Consider the following 19,117-nt stretch of genomic DNA (forward strand, 5'->3'; position numbering starts at 1 on the left):
GGCACTAAACCCCACCCGGGCTGCCCAAAAATGGCGTGTTTTAAAAATATTTTCCTAATTTCTCAAAAAAAGAAAAAGATCCTATGTATCCATAAAGTTGGCCAAAAAAAAAATCTGTGGTAGTGTATTTTTACATTCTCTCAAACTATTGTGTGATATTCCTATGTAGAAACAAGTTAACATACATAGTGATCAGATTCATGTGTCTATTTATCTTTTAAAGATTTTATTGATTTATTTTTAGAGCGAGAAAGTGGCATCACAAAAATCCATGTAAGGAGAGACACTGAAAGGAATGGTCAGTAAGGCCTGACTAATGTCCACTAAAAATAGCACTGCAGAGGTCAGATCAGGGATATATATTAGTACATTGCAGTGATAAGTTAGAAATTAGATAGCAGGAGATTGAGGAGTAAATAAAAGGTGAAAAACTTAAGATAGTAGATGTATTCTTTCTAGAAGCTTAGTTCTTCTGACTTCAGTCAAAAGAATAGTTTTTATTTTGAAATTCTTTTAAGTATGACTATTTACTGAGGAGGAAAAAATAACATGCATACATTGTGCAGAGAGACTGGAGTTACAAGAATGATAACTGATACAGCAAGTTCCTGAAGGAAAGATTAGAGTCAAAGGATAGTTGTATGGGTTAGACCTGCTCAGAAGGTTTACCTTGTTTTCTGTAGTGGTGAGAGAAGGATCTCTTTGTAGAGGGTCGAGAAGTAAAGACAAGTGATGAGATGAAGGCCTGACTTTTCTCTTTAGAAGCTTAGCTATAAAGTTAAGGAGAGAAAGGACTTCAACCAGAGAATGCAAATGCAGACAATCTGCAGGGGTTTGGAGCAGAAAAGCTGAGGGAGCTGACACTGGACTGCCTTTACTTCTCAGTGAAAAATGTAATGATAAGATCAGGTAAGAGAACATGGTGAAGGTTTGGAATAGGTGGAGGGGTATGTAATAGAACTGCTGAACAGTATTCAGACCCGGGAATATATATCCTAAGTGTGCGCCCATCCACACGATTCTGTGGACTTCTTGAGGATTCAGCCCGAGTATAGAACTGATAAGGTGTTCCTGTGGTGGGCAAAAAAGGACACCAGAATACAATGGAGCTTAAGGTGTTGGCATGGACACGGCTAGAGACCAATGGCTCACTTCAAAGCAGGTCTTCCCCACCCTCCAACCCTCCAGATATCTCATGAGTCAAAAGATTTAGCATCTTGAGAACAGAGACTCTCTTTGTTTTCTGGGGCCTAGGATTAGTCTCTTAGATTCAGAAAACATTCAGATATTTTTTAATGAATTATGTACCTAATAAAATTTTGGGGCACCTGGGTGGCTCAGTTAGGGATCTGACTCCTGCTTTCAGCTCAGGTCATGATCTCAGGGTAGTGGGATCAAGCCCTAGATTGGCTCTGTGCTCTGTGTGGAGTCTGCTTAAGGATTCTTGTTCTCCCTCTTTCTCTGCCCCTCCCCAACGTGCTCTCTCTAAAATAAATAAAATAAATCTTTAAAAAAACACAACTAATAAAACCTGACTCTGCTAAACATTTCTGAATACAAGTATTAGGTTTAAATTATTTAGTAGGGATGAATATATTATTTCAGAGCATTAGAATTCTGTCCCTAGAGCTACATTCTAGTAATTTACTTATGCTTAAAATAATTAGACTGATGACAAACTCTAACGAAATCCATTCCGTAACATAAAAGTTTATTAGAATAAAAATACACATACAATCCAACATTAAAATTATTTCATGTTGCATATAGGTTTTACCTCCATTAGTTTTTATTTTTTTAATGCTTTTAAGGTCTGTGCTTTAAATAATTCGCACATCTGTAAACCAAGCTGAGATTATCAAAGATGCAATATATCCATTAGATACTGGACATCAAACTTTAGGCTCAGAATTGAGTTATAACCTATTGCACTAAGTATTTTTGTAAAATTTGGACAGAGAAAAAAGATTAAATCACTTGAAATGAGGTAAGTTGTATGAAAAGGTTTTTAGTAGCAAATATCACCAATGTTGAAATAAGAATATTAAAAACATTTATGGAAAATTCACTTAAAATGTTTGCATAGTCTAGGTTATTTTTTAAAGATGAGAAATTAAAATTTTAAATTCCTCATTAGAAAAAGAGACAATTATCTGGTTCTCTTCAAATCTGTGTACATTTTAAGTCTTTCTCTCATTTAGAAAAGAGAAGTGATAGAAACATTCACAAGTCTAGAAGAAAAGGAAAAAATAATGAAGATTAAGACCAACATTTCAAGCTGCCTTTTGGAAAGAAAATTAACAACAGAGGTAGACGGTTAAATATTAGTGGCCAAGTTACTCAAACGACTACTTTTTGTTGCTTCATATTTACCAAATGTTTACACTTGAAGCCAAAGAGTAAATAAATTTAGGAGTAGAGAGTATGACCTAGCACAAGTTATTTCCTTATATCAAAGAAAAGTAATAAAAATAAACCAGGCTTAAGACCCCTGTTAAAGATATGATTGTTTAAAGCACTACAGTTCATGCACTTTTTCAAGTGAGAGAATGAACCTTCTCCCTAAGCTTCCTAGATTTATTGGAGCCCAAGCCACCAGCCACCCAGGCCCCCTCAGTCAAAATAGGACTGCAGGGTGCCCCGGCGCCGGACATCACAGGTCCAGCAGTGGAAGCCTCCTCCCAGGGAATTGGCATTACGGATGTTAACCTTGATGGTACTGATACCTGCATCAAAAGAGAGACATGTGTCTGTTAGATGGACTCCCGTGAAGATTTCCTGTAGGAAGTAAGCCAAGGTAGGTAGGAATCCTGTGTCTCTAATTCTCAAGTCTACCTGAACCCCAAACAGTCTTTCAACCATATTGTCACCAATTCTATTTCATCTAACCTATTCCACTGCTGATATAAAATCTTCACCAGAGAGTCAGCAGAGACTGTGAAGTCTGTTTTGTTCTACTGACAATTCACAAGTCCATGAGTTGAATGAGTAGATGTATCTGACAGGATTAACTTTACCACCTTAAGAAAACAGTGGAACTGAACTCATATTTTAATATGCTGGGTTGTAGAAACCTACAGGTACCAAATATATTCAGGCAATTAGTTTAATCTGGCACTATTTTACTGATGTGGTTGTGCTGATGTGCATGGCCCAGTCAACCAGTGGTATTTAGAAAAAAATCTGTTGTGTTCAGCATAAGGGGATTTTAAAAAGGAAATCTATTCTCCTCCCTCAAGGAACTTATTATTTTGAGGGGAAAGATAGCTATAGAGTCACTAAAGAGTCTACTGGGGTAGTCAGGGAAGGAAGCAGCAGGAGCCATCAGAAAAGGCTTTTCTGAGAAAATGAGACTGAGCAGGGCTTTGGGAAGTAAGAACAGGACTTGGAAGGGGTAAGGAGTGGGCTTGGGATAAGGAGTGGACTTTTAAACACAAGTATGCTTCTTGGTAGACAGACATATCTATATTATTCAGATGGCTAGAGACATTTTAATCCTGAATTGGAGAGGTTCTAGTTGCTTGATAAAGTTTGCTTTAACAAATTCCCTGGGTCTAAAATTATAAAATAATATTACAAATCATATATTTGGTTCTTAATAATATTTTAACTTGAGAAACAATAAAATATTAATGGACAAAGAAACTAAGCCCAAGCAGTTGGCTATTTAATGAAAGTCAGAAAAAAATGGTGGCAGAGTATTAGAGGTCAAAGCATTAAAGAGCTCAATCTAAAACTGACAGGACAATCCTTTTAAACTGATACCACATTAAAGAGGGATGTGTTAAGGGGGCAAATAATTTCTTTAGTATACCTGAAATATAAGGCATGAATCAAAACATGACTCATTTTCACTGCCTGGCTTTCTTTGACACTTAGGATGTGCCAAGTATGTGAAGAGTGATAAACATTTTTCTATACTCTATGAGTTAGCCATATGAAAATCCTTTCTTTCAATACTTTTCTCAATAGTGTTAGAATATCTATTTTAAATTTTGAATATCAAGATAAGCAAATTCCCACCCAAGTAAAAACTAATTTTTAGTTCAAAGCTGAAAGATTTACTGACAGCCTCTACTGCTTTTCATGACTTTGTTCACTGTGCTTATCACACACATAAGTCACTTCTGTATCTGTACACTTATAAGTCCTTTAAAATATGTAATGACAATGAAATTACTTTTAAAGGACCCTCAACAAGTCAATTTCTTATTTGGAGAAAGACTGAATAATCCATATGCCCATCTACAAAGGGGTAGTTCTTCATACGTGGCCACCGAGAGATTAGGTAAGTCATAGAAGATTGACATTTATTGCTAAGGGAGTGTCTGAGGAGCCTGGAATATATCTCCAACCTTTGGGATTATGATTATTAAAAATAAAAATATTGTGCATCTACAAAATAATAGCTTGGTACCTCTAAAAGGAACAGAAATTGACTTAGATAAACCATACATTAGACCTAGCAAGTAATTTCTTTTTTTTTTTTTTTTCTAGCAAGTAATTTCTTTAGTTCTTCTGGTTTAACACTTTAATGCATGACACCATGTTTCATTTATTGTACATACCCAGTTTTTCAAACATCTTTTGAATTGGGACTTCATTGGCATCCACCATGACACGCTTTTCATCTAGCATTAAGACATTCATGGAAAGCCATTTGGACGACATCCAGAGTGGGTGATCTAAAAATAGCAACAACTGTTAAATCATGTCTACTCTCATTTATGTTTAAGCATGGATTCCAAAGTGAAGAATGTTAAAGTGACACCTCTATTCTTTCAGTAGTTCATTTTCCCTGTGGATTTTATTTTGATCTTAAGACAGTTTATCTATGAATGTTATGACTCAATCTATGCCCATTACACATTCAGATTTTACCTTGTTTTCTTTAAAAAGTCATTTCTTGCTTTGTGATATTGCTTTATACTGATTTTTCCCATCTTCTCACTTTCATTGTCCATGGAAGGAGAGGTTGCAAACATAAGTCCCAGCCTTGTCCTTGTACCTATAGGCCCACATGCTAGTTTACTCCTTCCTGGGAAAACATTTTCTCTAAAGTACTAAAATTTGGGCTGCTATCTATAGATGAAAGATCTTCAATCACTGAAGTACTCATTTTATGCTATGGGTACATAATAGTAAACATACCATCTGGGATGACTGGTATTGGAGGAGTAACTATGGTCCATCCTGCTTTCTTGAAAAGATCAATCTTCAAGACAAAAACAAACAAACAAAAACAAAAAACAAACCCCAAAGACAAAGTTGAAATCTATACATGCTATTATTATCATTCTTAGTCTCTGGTAGCTCTTATGATTAATAATTCTTTTTGAGATGGTGACTTCTCAGCTGCCAAAATAAAGAAATTAAATTTCTAAACATTTGAAATGATTTTGTCTGAATCCTAATTATAAATGTACATAAAATCCGCATACTACCAGGTTAAAGTTTTAAAAAGTAACGGAAATGTTAAAGCTTTTAAAAATATTCTCATGCTTTATTTAGGTTTCAGAGGCCTTAAAATACAAGATACTTTCCTTGACAAATACACATTAAAGAAAATGAAAATATTTCCTCACTATTTAGTTTATAGGGAAACAAAAATATCACTGCATTAAACCCATAGTCCATCCACTTCATAGTCAATCATTTTGTATCTATACCACAACATAAAGATAGATATTAAGGATGGACTTCCCCAGGAACTATAATTGTCCTTAGGGACTTATTATAACCCAGCCATCCCTATGTTCACATACTCACTTAGTACTTCAATAAGTTATGTTAAAATGAAACAGATAAGTAAACTTGGTCATTGGGTATAAATATATGGGATAGAAATGAACAGGATAAAATAGTCATTTTTAAAAAGGTGTACTGCAGCCTACCAAATAACACAAAATCACTCACCACCCAACTGGAAGTAGGAGGGAGCGAGCAGAAGTGGGAGGCTGCAGGTGATAGGGATAGACCAGCTGCAGTGCAGTGGCTCTGCTCCTCCCTGTAGGGTGGGGCTGGCCAAAGGGGTCCTGACACACTGGAGAGGGAGGAAGATACCCACTACCCAATGGCATCACCTAGCCATGCGGGTATCATTCTATTTGCAATTCAGTTGCTGTGGAGTCTTGGCTGCAAGTTATGGGATAATATACTCTGTTTGATAAAAACATACACAGACACACAAACTTGAAGCTTTTGAAAGCAGCAAGCAGCAAAGTCAAAGTCTGATGACACTACACTAATTATCATGGCTTCAAGGTACATTTGTGAGTGCTGGACATTTTGTAGTAAATCCACCATAAGCAATCCAATGTTTGATTATCATAATGTTGAGCACTGCTGAATTTGTAATTTATAACCATTAGGAAATATGGAAGTGCTTAAAATAAAAGTGATAATTATTTAAGTTACTAGACTCTATTGCTTTTCCAGAATCTTAAAAACTCCCTTACCTGATGACATGGTCGGTCAGGGTTGGAAAGCACAAGACCAGGTCCAATGATATTGAAGGTGGCATCAATATGCATTGGATTGGGATCTTTAAAGGAGATGATATGCACTCTGTAGTCTGGAGCAAGATGCCTACGCATCCATTCAATGCCCAGATAGTTTGTAACCTGAAAATGAAAGGATGATGATAATTCTATAAAGATTTGGTTCTATGTTTAGATAACTAAAAATATTCAGGATGAAAATATTTTCAAAAAATAAATAAATACAATTTATAAGTAAATAATACAATAATAAAATATAATAATAAAGCATGGAATTTAAGAGGCAGCTTTTATTGACCTGGCTCCTCTGTGCAAAAATATCTCTTCCAGCTCTAATGAAGTCAGCAGCATCAAAGCATGGCTCAAACTCAGTCGTCACAAATTTTCCCTGAGCAGCCAATTTGTGTCTGTCTTCTACAGAATGGATAGGGTAATTCTAAATGGAACAAGAATGAATACATATCATGCATTGGTTCATAAGAAAATTATCTATGGGGCATTAATTACTAAGAAAATTAATTCAACATCATAATTTCCCAAAATAGTACTACCCTGTTTTAGACAAAAACATGTATGGGGGAAGATGTAGGCCCTACATCTTCTAAATGCTAACTAAATCAAAATAAGGTGACAACAAAAACCAAAAACCAAAAACTAGGCATGACACCAATTTCTTAATAGCAAATGGTACAGAGGTAGTAATGATTCTGAAAATATTCCATGACCCATACACTGATTTATGTAGCTACTTAGAGTATTGAAAGTCATCAGAATGAAGTCATACTGTTCTTTTAGAAAAGGAATTTGGCCCTGAGCATAGCTCTATACCATAAAATGAAATGCCATGCATCCCCCGCCAAATTTGATTTGGTGTGGTGGAATGAATTCATTACTTATTTCTGTCTTTAAACTCTTAAGAAGAATTTTTGATCTTTTGATTCTTCTTATAAATGATCAAATAATAAGTGGCCTAACAAAGGACATGTACTTCCTTTTATTGTGAATTTGGCCTGTAGACCAAATTGCTTCTCTAGAAGAAAAGAATGGGGTTCAGTTTAGTCACTTTTCTGTTTCTACCAGTGAATAGCTGTGTGCCTTTAGGCAAGTCTTCCTCTTTATAAGGGAATGATTGATGCTACTCCCTCAGAGGGTTTTGTGGATAATAAACAGGACTGTTGATGTGTAAAAGCCCTTAGCTCAAGACCTAGCACACGGTAAGCACCAGATAAGTGTTAGCTATCACTACTGTAACTCTTATTATCACAATATCATTTACTCTTCGTTTCATCATAAGACAACCATTTTTTTAACGTAGGTGGTGCTCTCAGTTTCTCATATGCATACTAAATACAAGGTATCAGAGAATCTCTATCTCATTCTCTAGATTATTGAGAAGAGTTACTAATAAGCTCATCTACAATTAGGGTCTTACCTGGTCATAAAGCTTGTCACCCATTGTTGGCTTAGGAGCTGTTGTCCATTTGGCGCCACGATGGAAGTAGTCTTTGATAATTGACCGGTATGCACGGTACTCAAAGAAGCGGGCGCGCCATGCCATGGGAGCCTCAATGATCTCATTTCCCACAACTATCAGAATGTCTCGAGGCATCGCACCATATAAACCTATCAGACCAAAAGGTTCCACAAAAATCTCAGTAATGCTAATTTCCAAGACAGAAAAGTCTATAGAATAAGATCCCAGTTTTTCTGGTTAAAAAAATTACAGAAAACCTATAGGAATGTGTATGTATAGACTTATATGCAAATGGAAAAATATGGATACATACTAGATTGTTAGCATGATTATTCTGTATGTGTATGGCAAAGCTAGAAAAGAAAGAAAAGAATAGGGGATCCCTGGGTGGCTCAGCGGTTTGGCGCCTGCCTTCGGCTCAGGGAGTGATCCTGGATCATGTCCCGCATGGGGCTCCCTGCATGAAGCCTGCTTCTCCCTCTGCCTGTGTCTCTGCCTCTCTTTCTCTCTGTGTCTCTCATGAATAAATAAATAAAATCTTTAAAAGAAAAAAAAAGAAAAAAGAATAGAGAAAGAGAGAGAAAGAAAGGGAGAGCGAGAAAGAGAAGGGGAAAGGAAGAAAAGAAATGAAGCCCTATGGACCTTGTTCAAAGAGATCTAGAACCACCAAGTTTTCACATTTTGTAAGCTCCTTTCTTGCTATACAGAAATGGAATTCTTCAGGGAATATCAGTACCACAAGATAAAAATTGGGCCAATGATCATTTCTAGAACTGTAAATTAGAACACTGACCTCAGGCACAAGAACAATCTTGTAGCAATATCAGTTAAAACTAAAATGGGAATGTTTCTGTTCCTCTCTTCTGTACTTGAGGAAAACCCATGGAATCCACTGTTTTGTAAATAAAATCTTTTAAAAAAATAATATGGACACCTTAATCATATCAAAAAGAACCCATCTGGGGCAGCCTGGGTGGCTCAGCCGTTTAGCGCCGCCTTCAGCCCAGGGTGTGGTCCTGGAGTCCCGGGATTGAGTCTCACATCAGGCTCCCTTCATGGAGTCTGCTTTTCCCTCTGCCTGTGTCTCTGTCTCTCTCTGTGTCTCTCATGAATAAATAAATAAAAAATCTTAAAAAAAAAAAAGAACCAATCTGTTCCTAAGTAATCTCTAAAGTTTTGAAGGATTATTAAAATAAAGGAACCCCTGAGAAATTATCTGAGCTTTCTCCTTACACATTAAGAAAGAAAAATTAGGGGGCGCCTGGGTGGCTCAGTGGTTAAGCGTCTGCCTTTGGCTCAGGTCATGATTCCGGGGTCCTGGGATTGAGTCCTGCATCAGGCTTCCCACAGGGAGCCTGCTTCTCCCTCTGCCTATGTCTCTGCCTCTCTGTGTCTCTCATGAAGAAACAAAATCAGAAAGAAAGAAAGAAAGAAAGAAAGAAAGAAAGAAAGAAAGAAAGAAAAGAAAGAAAGAAAGAAATGAAAAATTAAGACACTAGCAGTTTAGGTATACAACATCACTTACCCGTAGACTCAAAATCAGGAGTTTTATACTTCAAAGACCAGTCAATGGGGTCAGGCCTCCTCACTGTCACTCCTTCTGTTTTTAAAATATTGCACATCTCTTCAATTTCAGCAACAGCCTTTTTCAAATGATCTTTGGGAAAATAGTGGCCTCCGTGCTTCTGGTAAAATGGCCAGTACTTTTCATATGTGTTGGCCTAAAAGCAGGAGAAAATAGGCAGAATATTTAATTGGAGAAAAATGCAATTCCTGATAAGGTCATAGGCAATGAACAATGATTTGTGTAATTTAATGGAAATGAGACTAAGACCATGTCTTGTCTAGTGTTGATCCCTAGCACACAGCATACTGCCTGTCCGGGCAGACACTCAATATTTGCTGAATGAAGAATTCTAAATTTTCTTGATATTTTGAGACCTTTTGCCCCTGTTGCCTGAGATCTCATGCCCTGCCGTTCACAGCATGTCTGCCCTCAGATGAGCTTGACATCTTCTTGGACCGGTTTTTACAAGCTTCATAGACAAAACAGGATATAGGTATTCTGTTAGACAGTCTCAATGAAATCAAATAACAGAACAAACAAAATAGCATAAGAGGATAAGAGCACATCTGTTACTTAGATCAAACCATGCGTCCCAGAATTCTGCCTAGAAAACAGCACTGCAAAATACTCTGTAGGAAAATAGGACACTGCCCCCTTAAAATTAGGGACATAGTCTCAAACATTCTTTGTTGCTCTTAAAAACCATTATTGATTCTCTCATTCAATAGAATTAGCACTTGGCAAAATTGTGCAGCAGTGCAAGCCTGCCTTTTAGACTTTCTATCCTTCTCTGCAGACATGCCTCCCCTCCCCAGTGTTTCCAAGTTTTCATACTGCTTCAAATCCTTTTATCTTAGAAGAAAGTGATCTGGTAAGTGAATTCATGCAATTTTGGTAGTTGAAAAAAAGCTTAACATTTAGGAAATGTCCAAAGGTCATATGCATTTTAAAAGACAACTGAACCAGTTAAATGCTTTAAAAAGGCTCAATTTGCTAAAAAAGACTGTTGAATTAGGGCAGGCATAACAACTGTAAAATACTGCTCTGCAAAAATATAAAAATGTAGAAGGATTCTTCCTTCTGATTGTTTTGCATATGCCTAAGTTCTCAATTTAAAGAAATACACTGGGAAATGTAGATGATGTATATGGATATAATTTATCAAGATAGATGAGGTATAGAATTCCAATCAGAAGATCTGAATGCTAAGAAAAAACTTTGGATTTTCAACAAAAAGACTGGCAGAGTGATATATATCTATATATTTTAAGTTTAAAAAACGTTTAAAGCGGGACGCCTGGGTGGCTCAGCAGTTGAGCATCTGCCTTCAGCCTAGGATGTGATCCTGGAGACCCGGGGTTGGGTCCACATTGGGCTCTCTGCATGGAGCCTGCTTCTCCCTCTGCCTGTGTCTCTGCCTCTCTCTGTGTCTCTCATGAATGAATGAATAAAATCTTAAAAATAAAAGTTTAAAGTTAAAGATTTTATTTATTTATTCATAAGAGACACAGAGAGAAAGAGAGACACAGGCAGAGGGAGAAGCAGGCTCCATGCAGGGAGCCCAATGCGGGACCCGATCCCGGGTCTCCAGGATCATGCCCTGGGCCAAAGGCAGGCGCTAAACTGCTGAGCCACCCAGGGATCCCCTAAAGCAGGTATTTAAAAAAATACTTCTTTATATCATTGATTAACTGACTACCAGTTCTTATCATGTCAGGTTTCTACCACAAGTCAGACAATTTCAGGGTAGAAAGAAGGGAACTGGGTAATGAGATATAGTGTGTCTAGATACCTAGCTCATTAATGTCAAAGGCAATGTTTTTTCCAGATTTTCTGTCTCTGCTTCCATTTCCACCTCAGGATGATAAATATCAAACATATGGAGGCAGACCTGCCTCTTGTTAGCTCAGTACACAGGTTCACATCAGAAAAGCTGGAGCTGAGCCGGCTGGAAAAGGATTAAGAATCTGAAAACTATGTCTTTATCAAACATGGAAGATGCCGGTGAGGGTATAAAACAGGGGTTGGCAAAGCACCTGGGATTGGTTTGCATCAGGCTCCCTACAGGGAGCCTGCTTCTCCCTCAGCCTATGTCTCTGTCTGTGTGTCTCTTACAGATAAACAAATTTTAAAAATCTTTAAAAATAAAAAAATAATAAAAAATTTTGGCAAACTAAAAGCCATAGCCATTTTTTTTTTTTTTTTTAGTAAATACAAGTTTTATGGAAACACAGACATATTCATTTACATATTGTCTGTAGTTGCTTTTGCACTACAGAGTTGAAAGCTGAGTGGCTGGGGCAGAGACCAATGGTCTGCAAAGTCTGAAATATTTATCTGGCCTTATACAGAAGAAGTTTGCTGATTCCTGTCTAAGTTATTAGTTAGTTGCTTCACTTTTGAAGATCTATAGGAAAACAACTAGCTCAATTTCTGGCCTGTGACAAATATTATCAGTATCAAATTATCAGTATTAATTGGCTACTTTTTAAGATCAATCTACTCTTTTTAAGAACAAAAGCATTCCACTGTTTTCTACTCCTAGGAAGTCCGGCAGCAGCCATCAGGAGAGGATAATAATGACTTTTTATATTCCTCTCAGACACATCGTGGTACTACTCATCCATTCATCACTTTCTCCTTCTCATGCCAGGCACATCTCTTACAGTCCACTAAAGGACAAGAAGCCTTTGAAAATTAACACTGGGTTACAGCAGATGCACAGCCATGTTGTCTTGCCAGACACATTCCAAAGTATTCTGTGTAACTATGCAGAATGAAGCTTGCTTTGGTAAATATGAACTAAACTTTCCTAGGGGAAGAAAAGCTATTTGAACAAGTGTGAGTTTTCTTGTGTAACCGATACTCTGTCTGGCGAAGGTTGAACAAAGTCCAAATGATCAAGGCACATTACATTTTCCAAGAGATAGTTGGAAATTATTTACACTTCCTTTGTAACTCTGCTAAATGAGTTAGCAATTATTTACCAAGTGTCTGCAAGATAAAAAAAAAAACACTATATTAAATGCTTAGCACATGATATTTTTAATAACCTGTTGCAGAGATGTGGCTGCCCTCCTAAAAACTATATAGTCTTTTAGGGCCTAAAATCTTTTGGGGGGGTGCCAAAGGAATTTTAAATACTATCTTTGGAAGGCTAAAAAATATCAATAGAAACTTCTTATTTATCCAGCTTCAAGCTTATAGTACATTAGCCTTGAATGACTTTGTATTTTATAAAAGGTCCTTTCTTAAAAGCTTTATTTTAAAGAGATAAAAGCAAAACAAAAAGCATACATTTGGTGGAAAGTATTCATTATGTTTTACAGAATAAAAAGCGACATAGCTTTTAAAAACTGTGCTTCCTAATAACTACATTCCTCACTCCCAGAAAATTTCTCTAGCATTTATATATTCCAGCAAATCTTATGCTCTAATTGCCTATAAGCAGTTTAATACATTATTTTATCTTTCACTGTTCCCAAGCTGATTAATACATCTGTATCATTTTTTTTTTCTATTAGTCAAGGCCTTACCTTGCAGGGGCCATGCATGTTCTTTAACTTTCTCTCCCTCATTACCTAGTTTAGTATGTGGCATAAGGCAGAAATAACCAGACAAATGAATGAAATCAATACAGCTAATGGTAGTAGTATCTACAATCATTGCACTTCCAATGTATTTTTGTGATATAAAACTAGATCCATATGGCCAGTAATGGAGTTTGGTTTTATCCTTGGAAAAATTTAGCATGTAACCTTTTACCTTCTTATTTAGTCTTGTTAGGTAGATAGTAGACCTCTTAATATCCTCACTTGAGGCCCAGAAATTGTAATCTCACACAAAGTCAAAGAGCTGATTAGCCAAGACTAGTATCAAACTTTTAAATCACATATATAATTCAGTCCTATTCTCCTAACTTCAGCCTGGTACACTTTTCACAAATGACAGAGAACTCAAAATCATATCTGAGAATCATGTCTGTTTCCATAAGATTGCATAGTATAAAAGTCAACACTTTTAGAGACAAGTAAAAGGAAACCACTGCTTGAATGTGAAATTTAATTCCACCCAATTAAAATGGTTAAGGGATGGGACTTCTTTCCAAGAAAAAAACTTTAAAAAGATCATGCCTTTTTTTTTTTTAAGATCATGCCTTTTTAAAACATGTGGATGATACATAAATTAACCTGTTCATCAAAGTGTCAAATATCAGAACCAGAGGCAGTTTCAGAACAATTAGAAGTTATTACTTTTTCTATTACCCTGCCTTCAAGGTCTAATTAAAGAGTCATTTTCTTCAAGAAGACTTCCTAACTATCCAGCATTTGGTCATTGCTTTTTCCTTTACTCTTCGGGCATTCAATTCAACTGCCAGTTACTTGGCATAAAACACTTAGCTTTAGTCTTTCTTACTATATGAATATCTTATCTCTCTCTCTCTCTCTTTTTAAAAGGTTTTATTAATTTATTCATGAGAGATACAGAGAGAGAAAGGAAGAGACATAGGCAGAGGGAAAAGCAGGCTCCATGCAGGGAGCCTGATGTGGGACTCGATCCTGGGACTCCAGGATCACACCCTGGGCTGAAGGCAGACACTCAACCAACCACTGAGCCACCCAGGTATCCCATATCTTATCTCTCTAAATAGAAAGCAAGTTCTTTTGTGCTGATACCCCTGGAGCTCTAGTACAAGGTAGCCAACATTTATGATGATGATGACAATGATGTAATGGAATTTATTTCCTTAATCCATGTTACAAATAAAAATGTAAATATTCAGGAAGAATTAAATTCCTTGAAAAAGTATTTGTAACCCCTTATTTAATGGAAACTCAGGCTGTATCTGCAATGAGGTTGGCACTCTCTTATGCAGGGTATAACCCGAACATCAAACCACAGAGGCCCCTCCTTAGGAATATTACAGATAAAGAACATTAGGAGTTTTTAGAAGAGAGATATTACTTGTTGCCAGGGAAACCCTGGAAGGCTTTGTGGAAGGTACCATCAGGGCTCGGTGGTGCGTAAGAGGGGTAGATTTAAACTACAGACAAGAGAGGTACACGAATATAGGTGGAAGGGTCCTGAGTGAGAGCAAAGGCATAAGCATCATTTGGGGAACAGTGAGTAGTCTAGTTTGGCTGCTTATATGGTTATCTTATAAAGTCTGCTGAAAGTCAAGGCAAATACTAGAGTTGAGAGGTACCCAAATAGGAATGGACATCTGCTAGCCTGCCATACTAACACACTTCTAAGATGAGCCAATGATTGAAATGGGGAGTCCTGGAAAGGCACACACGACCCAGATTGTGAATGATCTTGAATACCATGAGAACTTTATCTGAAGTAGTCGCAGGGGAGGGGACATGTAGAAGATTGGGAAATAGAGGAATGATAGGGGCAGGATGAGCAAGGTGATCCAATTTTGGTTTTAAAAAAGCACTCTTGGGGGAATCCTTGGGTGGCTCAGCGGCTTGGTGCCTGCCTTCGGCCCAGGGCATGATCCTGGAGTCCCGGGATCAAGTCCTACATCGGGCTTCCTACATGGAGCCTGCTTCTCTCTCTCTCTCTCTCTCTCTCTCTCTTTTATTAAGATTTATTTATTCATTCATTCAGAGAGAGAGCGAAGAGAGAGGCAGAGACACAAGCAGAGGGAGAAGTAGGCTCCATGCAGGAAGCCCGATGTGGGGCTTAATCCCGGGTCTCCAGGATCACACACCAGGCTGCAGGCGGCGCTAAACCGCTGCACCACCGGGGCTGCCCCTGGAGCCTGCTTCTCCCTCTGCCTGTGTCTCCGCCTCTCTCTCTCTGTGTCTCTCATGAATAAATATATAAAATCTTAAAAAAATAAAAATAAAAAAGCACTCTTGGGGGCAGCCCGGGTGGCTCAGCGGTTTGGTGCTGCCTTCAGCCCAGGGCCTGATCCTGGAGACAGGGGATGGAGTCCCGTGTTGGGCTCCCTGCATGGAGCCTGCTTCTCCCTCTGCCTGTGTCTCTGCCTCTCTCACTCTCTCTGTGTCTCTCATGAATAAATAAATAAAATATTTTAGAAAATAAAAATTAAAAAAATTTTTTTTTAAAAAGCACTCTCAGGACGCCTGGGTAACTGAGTGGCTCAGTGTGAGATCCTGGGTCTGGGATCGAGTCCCCCATCATGCTCCTTGCAGGGACCCTGCTTCTCTCTCTGTCTATGTCTCTGCCTCTCTGTGTGTGTCTCTCATGAATAAATAAATAAAATCTTTTTTTTTTTAAAGGACTCTCATAGAAGCTGGAAGGTGTTCAGAGAGAAGAGCAAATGAGGGAGAATTATGGGGGCTTAGCAATAGCCCAGGCAGTGGATGAGATCCTGACGTAAGGCAGCAGCAGACGGATGGAGGCAAGATTGCCTTTGACAGAGGACTTGTTAGATCTTGGAGAATGGATGTAGAGGATGTGAATGAAATCAAAGATGATTCCTCGATGTTTCAGCTGAAGTAAATAGGAATGCCAAAATGATGTGCCAGGTTTGAGGTCCCACAGCAATGCCCACCAAGGAGTTCAACATGTTGGTCTGGAGAGAGATCTGAACCCTCATGGAGGTGGGAGCAGAAGCTGTGAGAAGAACTAAGAGAAAAGGGCCAAAGTGAAATTCTGCTCAACCCGAACATCACAGACAGTGAAGGAAGAGGTGAGGAATAGTCAAAGAACTAACATCCCCAGATGAGGTGTTAGAATCTGAGTTGTTTGGAGTAAGTTGTTGTAAAAAAAAGGAGTTGTTTGTGTAAATTAGTATAAAACACCACAGAGATTTCAAGTAAGACAATTAAAATCACCACTAGATTTCGGAGGTCTGGAGTGAGCTACAATGAAAGCAGCTACAGAGGAGAATGGGAGCAAAAGCCAGCCTACGGAAGGTGAGGAGTGAAACCCCTCAGACCTGCAAATACCCTTGCTTTACCTTCACCTCCACAGTGAACGGTGGAACACAGGCGTTTTCTGCTCTGCCCACTATCACTTCCTCTAAGGGGTCCCATTCATTGTAAGAGGAGACGGGGCAGTCCTTGGGCAGAGGATCAGTGGCCTTATCGTCAGCTGCACAGGAATTCCGGGAGGAAGCAGTAGCTGCCTGGGTGCTCTGGAAAGTTCGCTGCACCCATCCTGTTAAGGTTCTTCCAAGCTTCCAAGAACAACAACAAAAAAAGATTATTTCACAGTCCTACAAAGTGGGGAGGACTTTGTGGGGAGGAGGAGGTACAGGTGGAGAGAAACCCAACATAACACAGACATTTACAATCCTTTAGAAGAATGTAAATCAAGATGTTAGTAAGTGGGTAGTGGGGCTATAGTTTTACCTTCTTGTTTTTACAAATTATCTTGTCTATATGTTCATTAGCATAGCTGTTAAAGCTCCTCAGAAGATTTTGTCCCCAGTGACCACCTCCATTTATATCTCAGAATGATTTTCTACAATCAAGTTTTAATCAAGCTTTAAGCAACCCTTCCACGGATGATGGATCATCCTGTTCCTAGAAAACCACAGAACGCTGCTCCATATCTCCCTGCCAAGTCCAGCTGGAGGAAGAAGGCTCCTTTCCTTTTCGGTATTAAAAGTTACCAAAAAAAAAAAAAAAAAAAAAGAAAAAAAGTTACCAATATTAGACTTTTTTTCCCCCCAAATAAAAATGTAGATGCATATGTAAAGAATCTTATCTTTCAGAATAATCAGCTTCAAACTAAAAATTCTGCATTGCTAACACACACTTCACACTCTTTGGCACTCCAATTCTGAGAGTGACCAAGTGCCATCTGCTCCATTTTACAGATGGTCCATGGTATCCTGGCCAAGACAGGATTAACCCAAGTACAAATGTAAACAACAGAAAAGAGAACTAAGGACTTCAGAAAAGCCTTTTGAAAACCCTGGGCCTATAAAATCTACAACAGGGAGAGTCAGTCCCTCACTCACAGGGCAAACTTCAAACACCACCCACACCTCACACCCTACGCCCAGTCTCCATCCTACTCTGTTAAATGCCTCGGGAAGGAGGCAGGAGCCGAGCCAGGGTAGGGACCGGAGCGAGAAGGAGTGACAGGTGTTCTGCAAGCAGCTGTGAGAGGGAGCCAGCCTGCCCTGCTATTCCTGTCCCAGGAGCCAGGGAGGGTCTGCGCGCTAACTAGGCAAGCGGGAAGCGGGGACCGGCACAAAGTCGGGTACGGCCTCAACTCGCTCCAACTCCTCTCTCGACCCAGGGCTCCGTGTTACCCCTGGAGTGGGCCTGCTTGCTCCCTCTCCGTCCGCCTCCACTTTGCCTCCCCTCTCGCGCCTCCACACCCCCCCGCATTTCCCTGAAGGCTCCCCAACTCTGTGCCCACCCCTGCACTGAATCCCAAGAACTCCATCCCTGAATTAGGAAGTGTCACTCGTCGCCCCACACCCTTCCCCCCGGCCCGAGGCCTCGTGGAGCGAAGCGGGGCCGGGCCGGGAGGGCGGCGCCCCCTGCACTGACGGCGGGAGGCGCGCGGAGAGCGGCTGCGCCCACGGGGTGTGGCCCCGCCGCACGGCCGCTTCCCCCGGGCTACCGCGGAGCTCCGGGCAGCCAGCAGGGGCTCCGGAAGCCGGGCCTCCGCGGGGACAGCGGGGCTCCGTCGGGCATGCCGGCGGGGAGAGCGACGCGAGGCGACAGGCAGCGCACGCGGCGCACGCACCCGAGAGCCGATGTAGTGCACCGCTTCGGCGCCGCGGCTCCCGCCGCGCAGACACCGCACCCGCAGCATCGCCCCGCGCCCGGCTGGTCCTCGCGCGGAATGTTCCCGGCGCTCCGCGGCGTCCGCCCGAGCCTCCCGAGAGCGCCGCGGCAGGGGCGTCGCGGGGCGCGGGTCCCGGCCTTTTGTAGCCTCGCCCCGCCCCGCCGCCTCCCGCGCGCCCCATTGGCTGCTCGGAGCAGGTGGCGCGGCCGGGAGCGCGGGCTGCCGCGCCCGCCGCCCGAGTTAGGGACCGAGAGGGGAGCGGGGTTAGCGCGTCTGCGCCCACCGGCCTCTGCCAGCGAGCCCCGCCCGCGTGGGCCCGAGGAGGCCCGCCAGGGCGTGCGGGCGGAGAGCAGGAGCGCGCGACGTGACCGAGGAACCTACCAGGACGCCAAGCGCACGCTGTCGGAGGACCTCGCTAAAGCCCAAGTACCATCGCAGGTTGAAGTCGTCTGTATGCACCGACTGTCCCCTCGTTTTGCAGTGAACGAAACCACGTAAAGATTAGAGGCTTCTTAGGGCAACGCGAGGTTTGAGATCAGAGAAGCTACGTCTGGAGTTCAGCTTAGCTCCCCGGGGTGCTGCACTTTGCACCCACTAGCCTGGTAGGTGCTTGGGGGAATAACCAGACGTGTCAAATAGTCGTTGACCATGTGCTCCGGCTTGAGAATCTCGGCCATACAACAGAGACACAGAAGTGGGCCAGAAATAAGGGAGGACTACAGACTCGTCCCCCCTTCCGTTTCATATATTTAAATTTTTGTTTCAGTTTGATTAGGATACATTTATTAGAAAAGGAGTTTCCCTAACGGTGCAAAAGGAGAGAGTACCTTTAAGTACCTAGCAGGAGAG

General features: G+C 40.5%; 1 protein-coding gene across 1 annotated transcript; it reads right to left on the reverse strand.

Annotated features, from left to right (window-relative positions):
• Nucleotides 1-1,690: 1,690 nt before the first annotated feature.
• Nucleotides 1,691-18,391, reverse strand: GATM (glycine amidinotransferase). The gene is made up of 9 exons (XM_025998641.2): nucleotides 18,227-18,391; nucleotides 16,479-16,697; nucleotides 9,500-9,695; nucleotides 7,933-8,123; nucleotides 6,799-6,936; nucleotides 6,459-6,623; nucleotides 5,152-5,215; nucleotides 4,569-4,685; nucleotides 1,691-2,726 (listed from the first exon to the last, which is right to left on the reverse strand). The coding sequence occupies exons 1-9, from the start codon at nucleotides 18,293-18,295 to the stop codon at nucleotides 2,614-2,616; spliced, it is 1,272 nt and encodes a 423-aa protein (XP_025854426.1). The 5' UTR covers nucleotides 18,296-18,391; the 3' UTR covers nucleotides 1,691-2,613.
• Between the last annotated feature and the right edge of the window lie 726 nt (nucleotides 18,392-19,117).

This window comes from Vulpes vulpes, chromosome 15 (assembly GCF_048418805.1).
Source record: "Vulpes vulpes isolate BD-2025 chromosome 15, VulVul3, whole genome shotgun sequence".
Lineage (NCBI taxonomy): Eukaryota > Metazoa > Chordata > Mammalia > Carnivora > Canidae > Vulpes > Vulpes vulpes.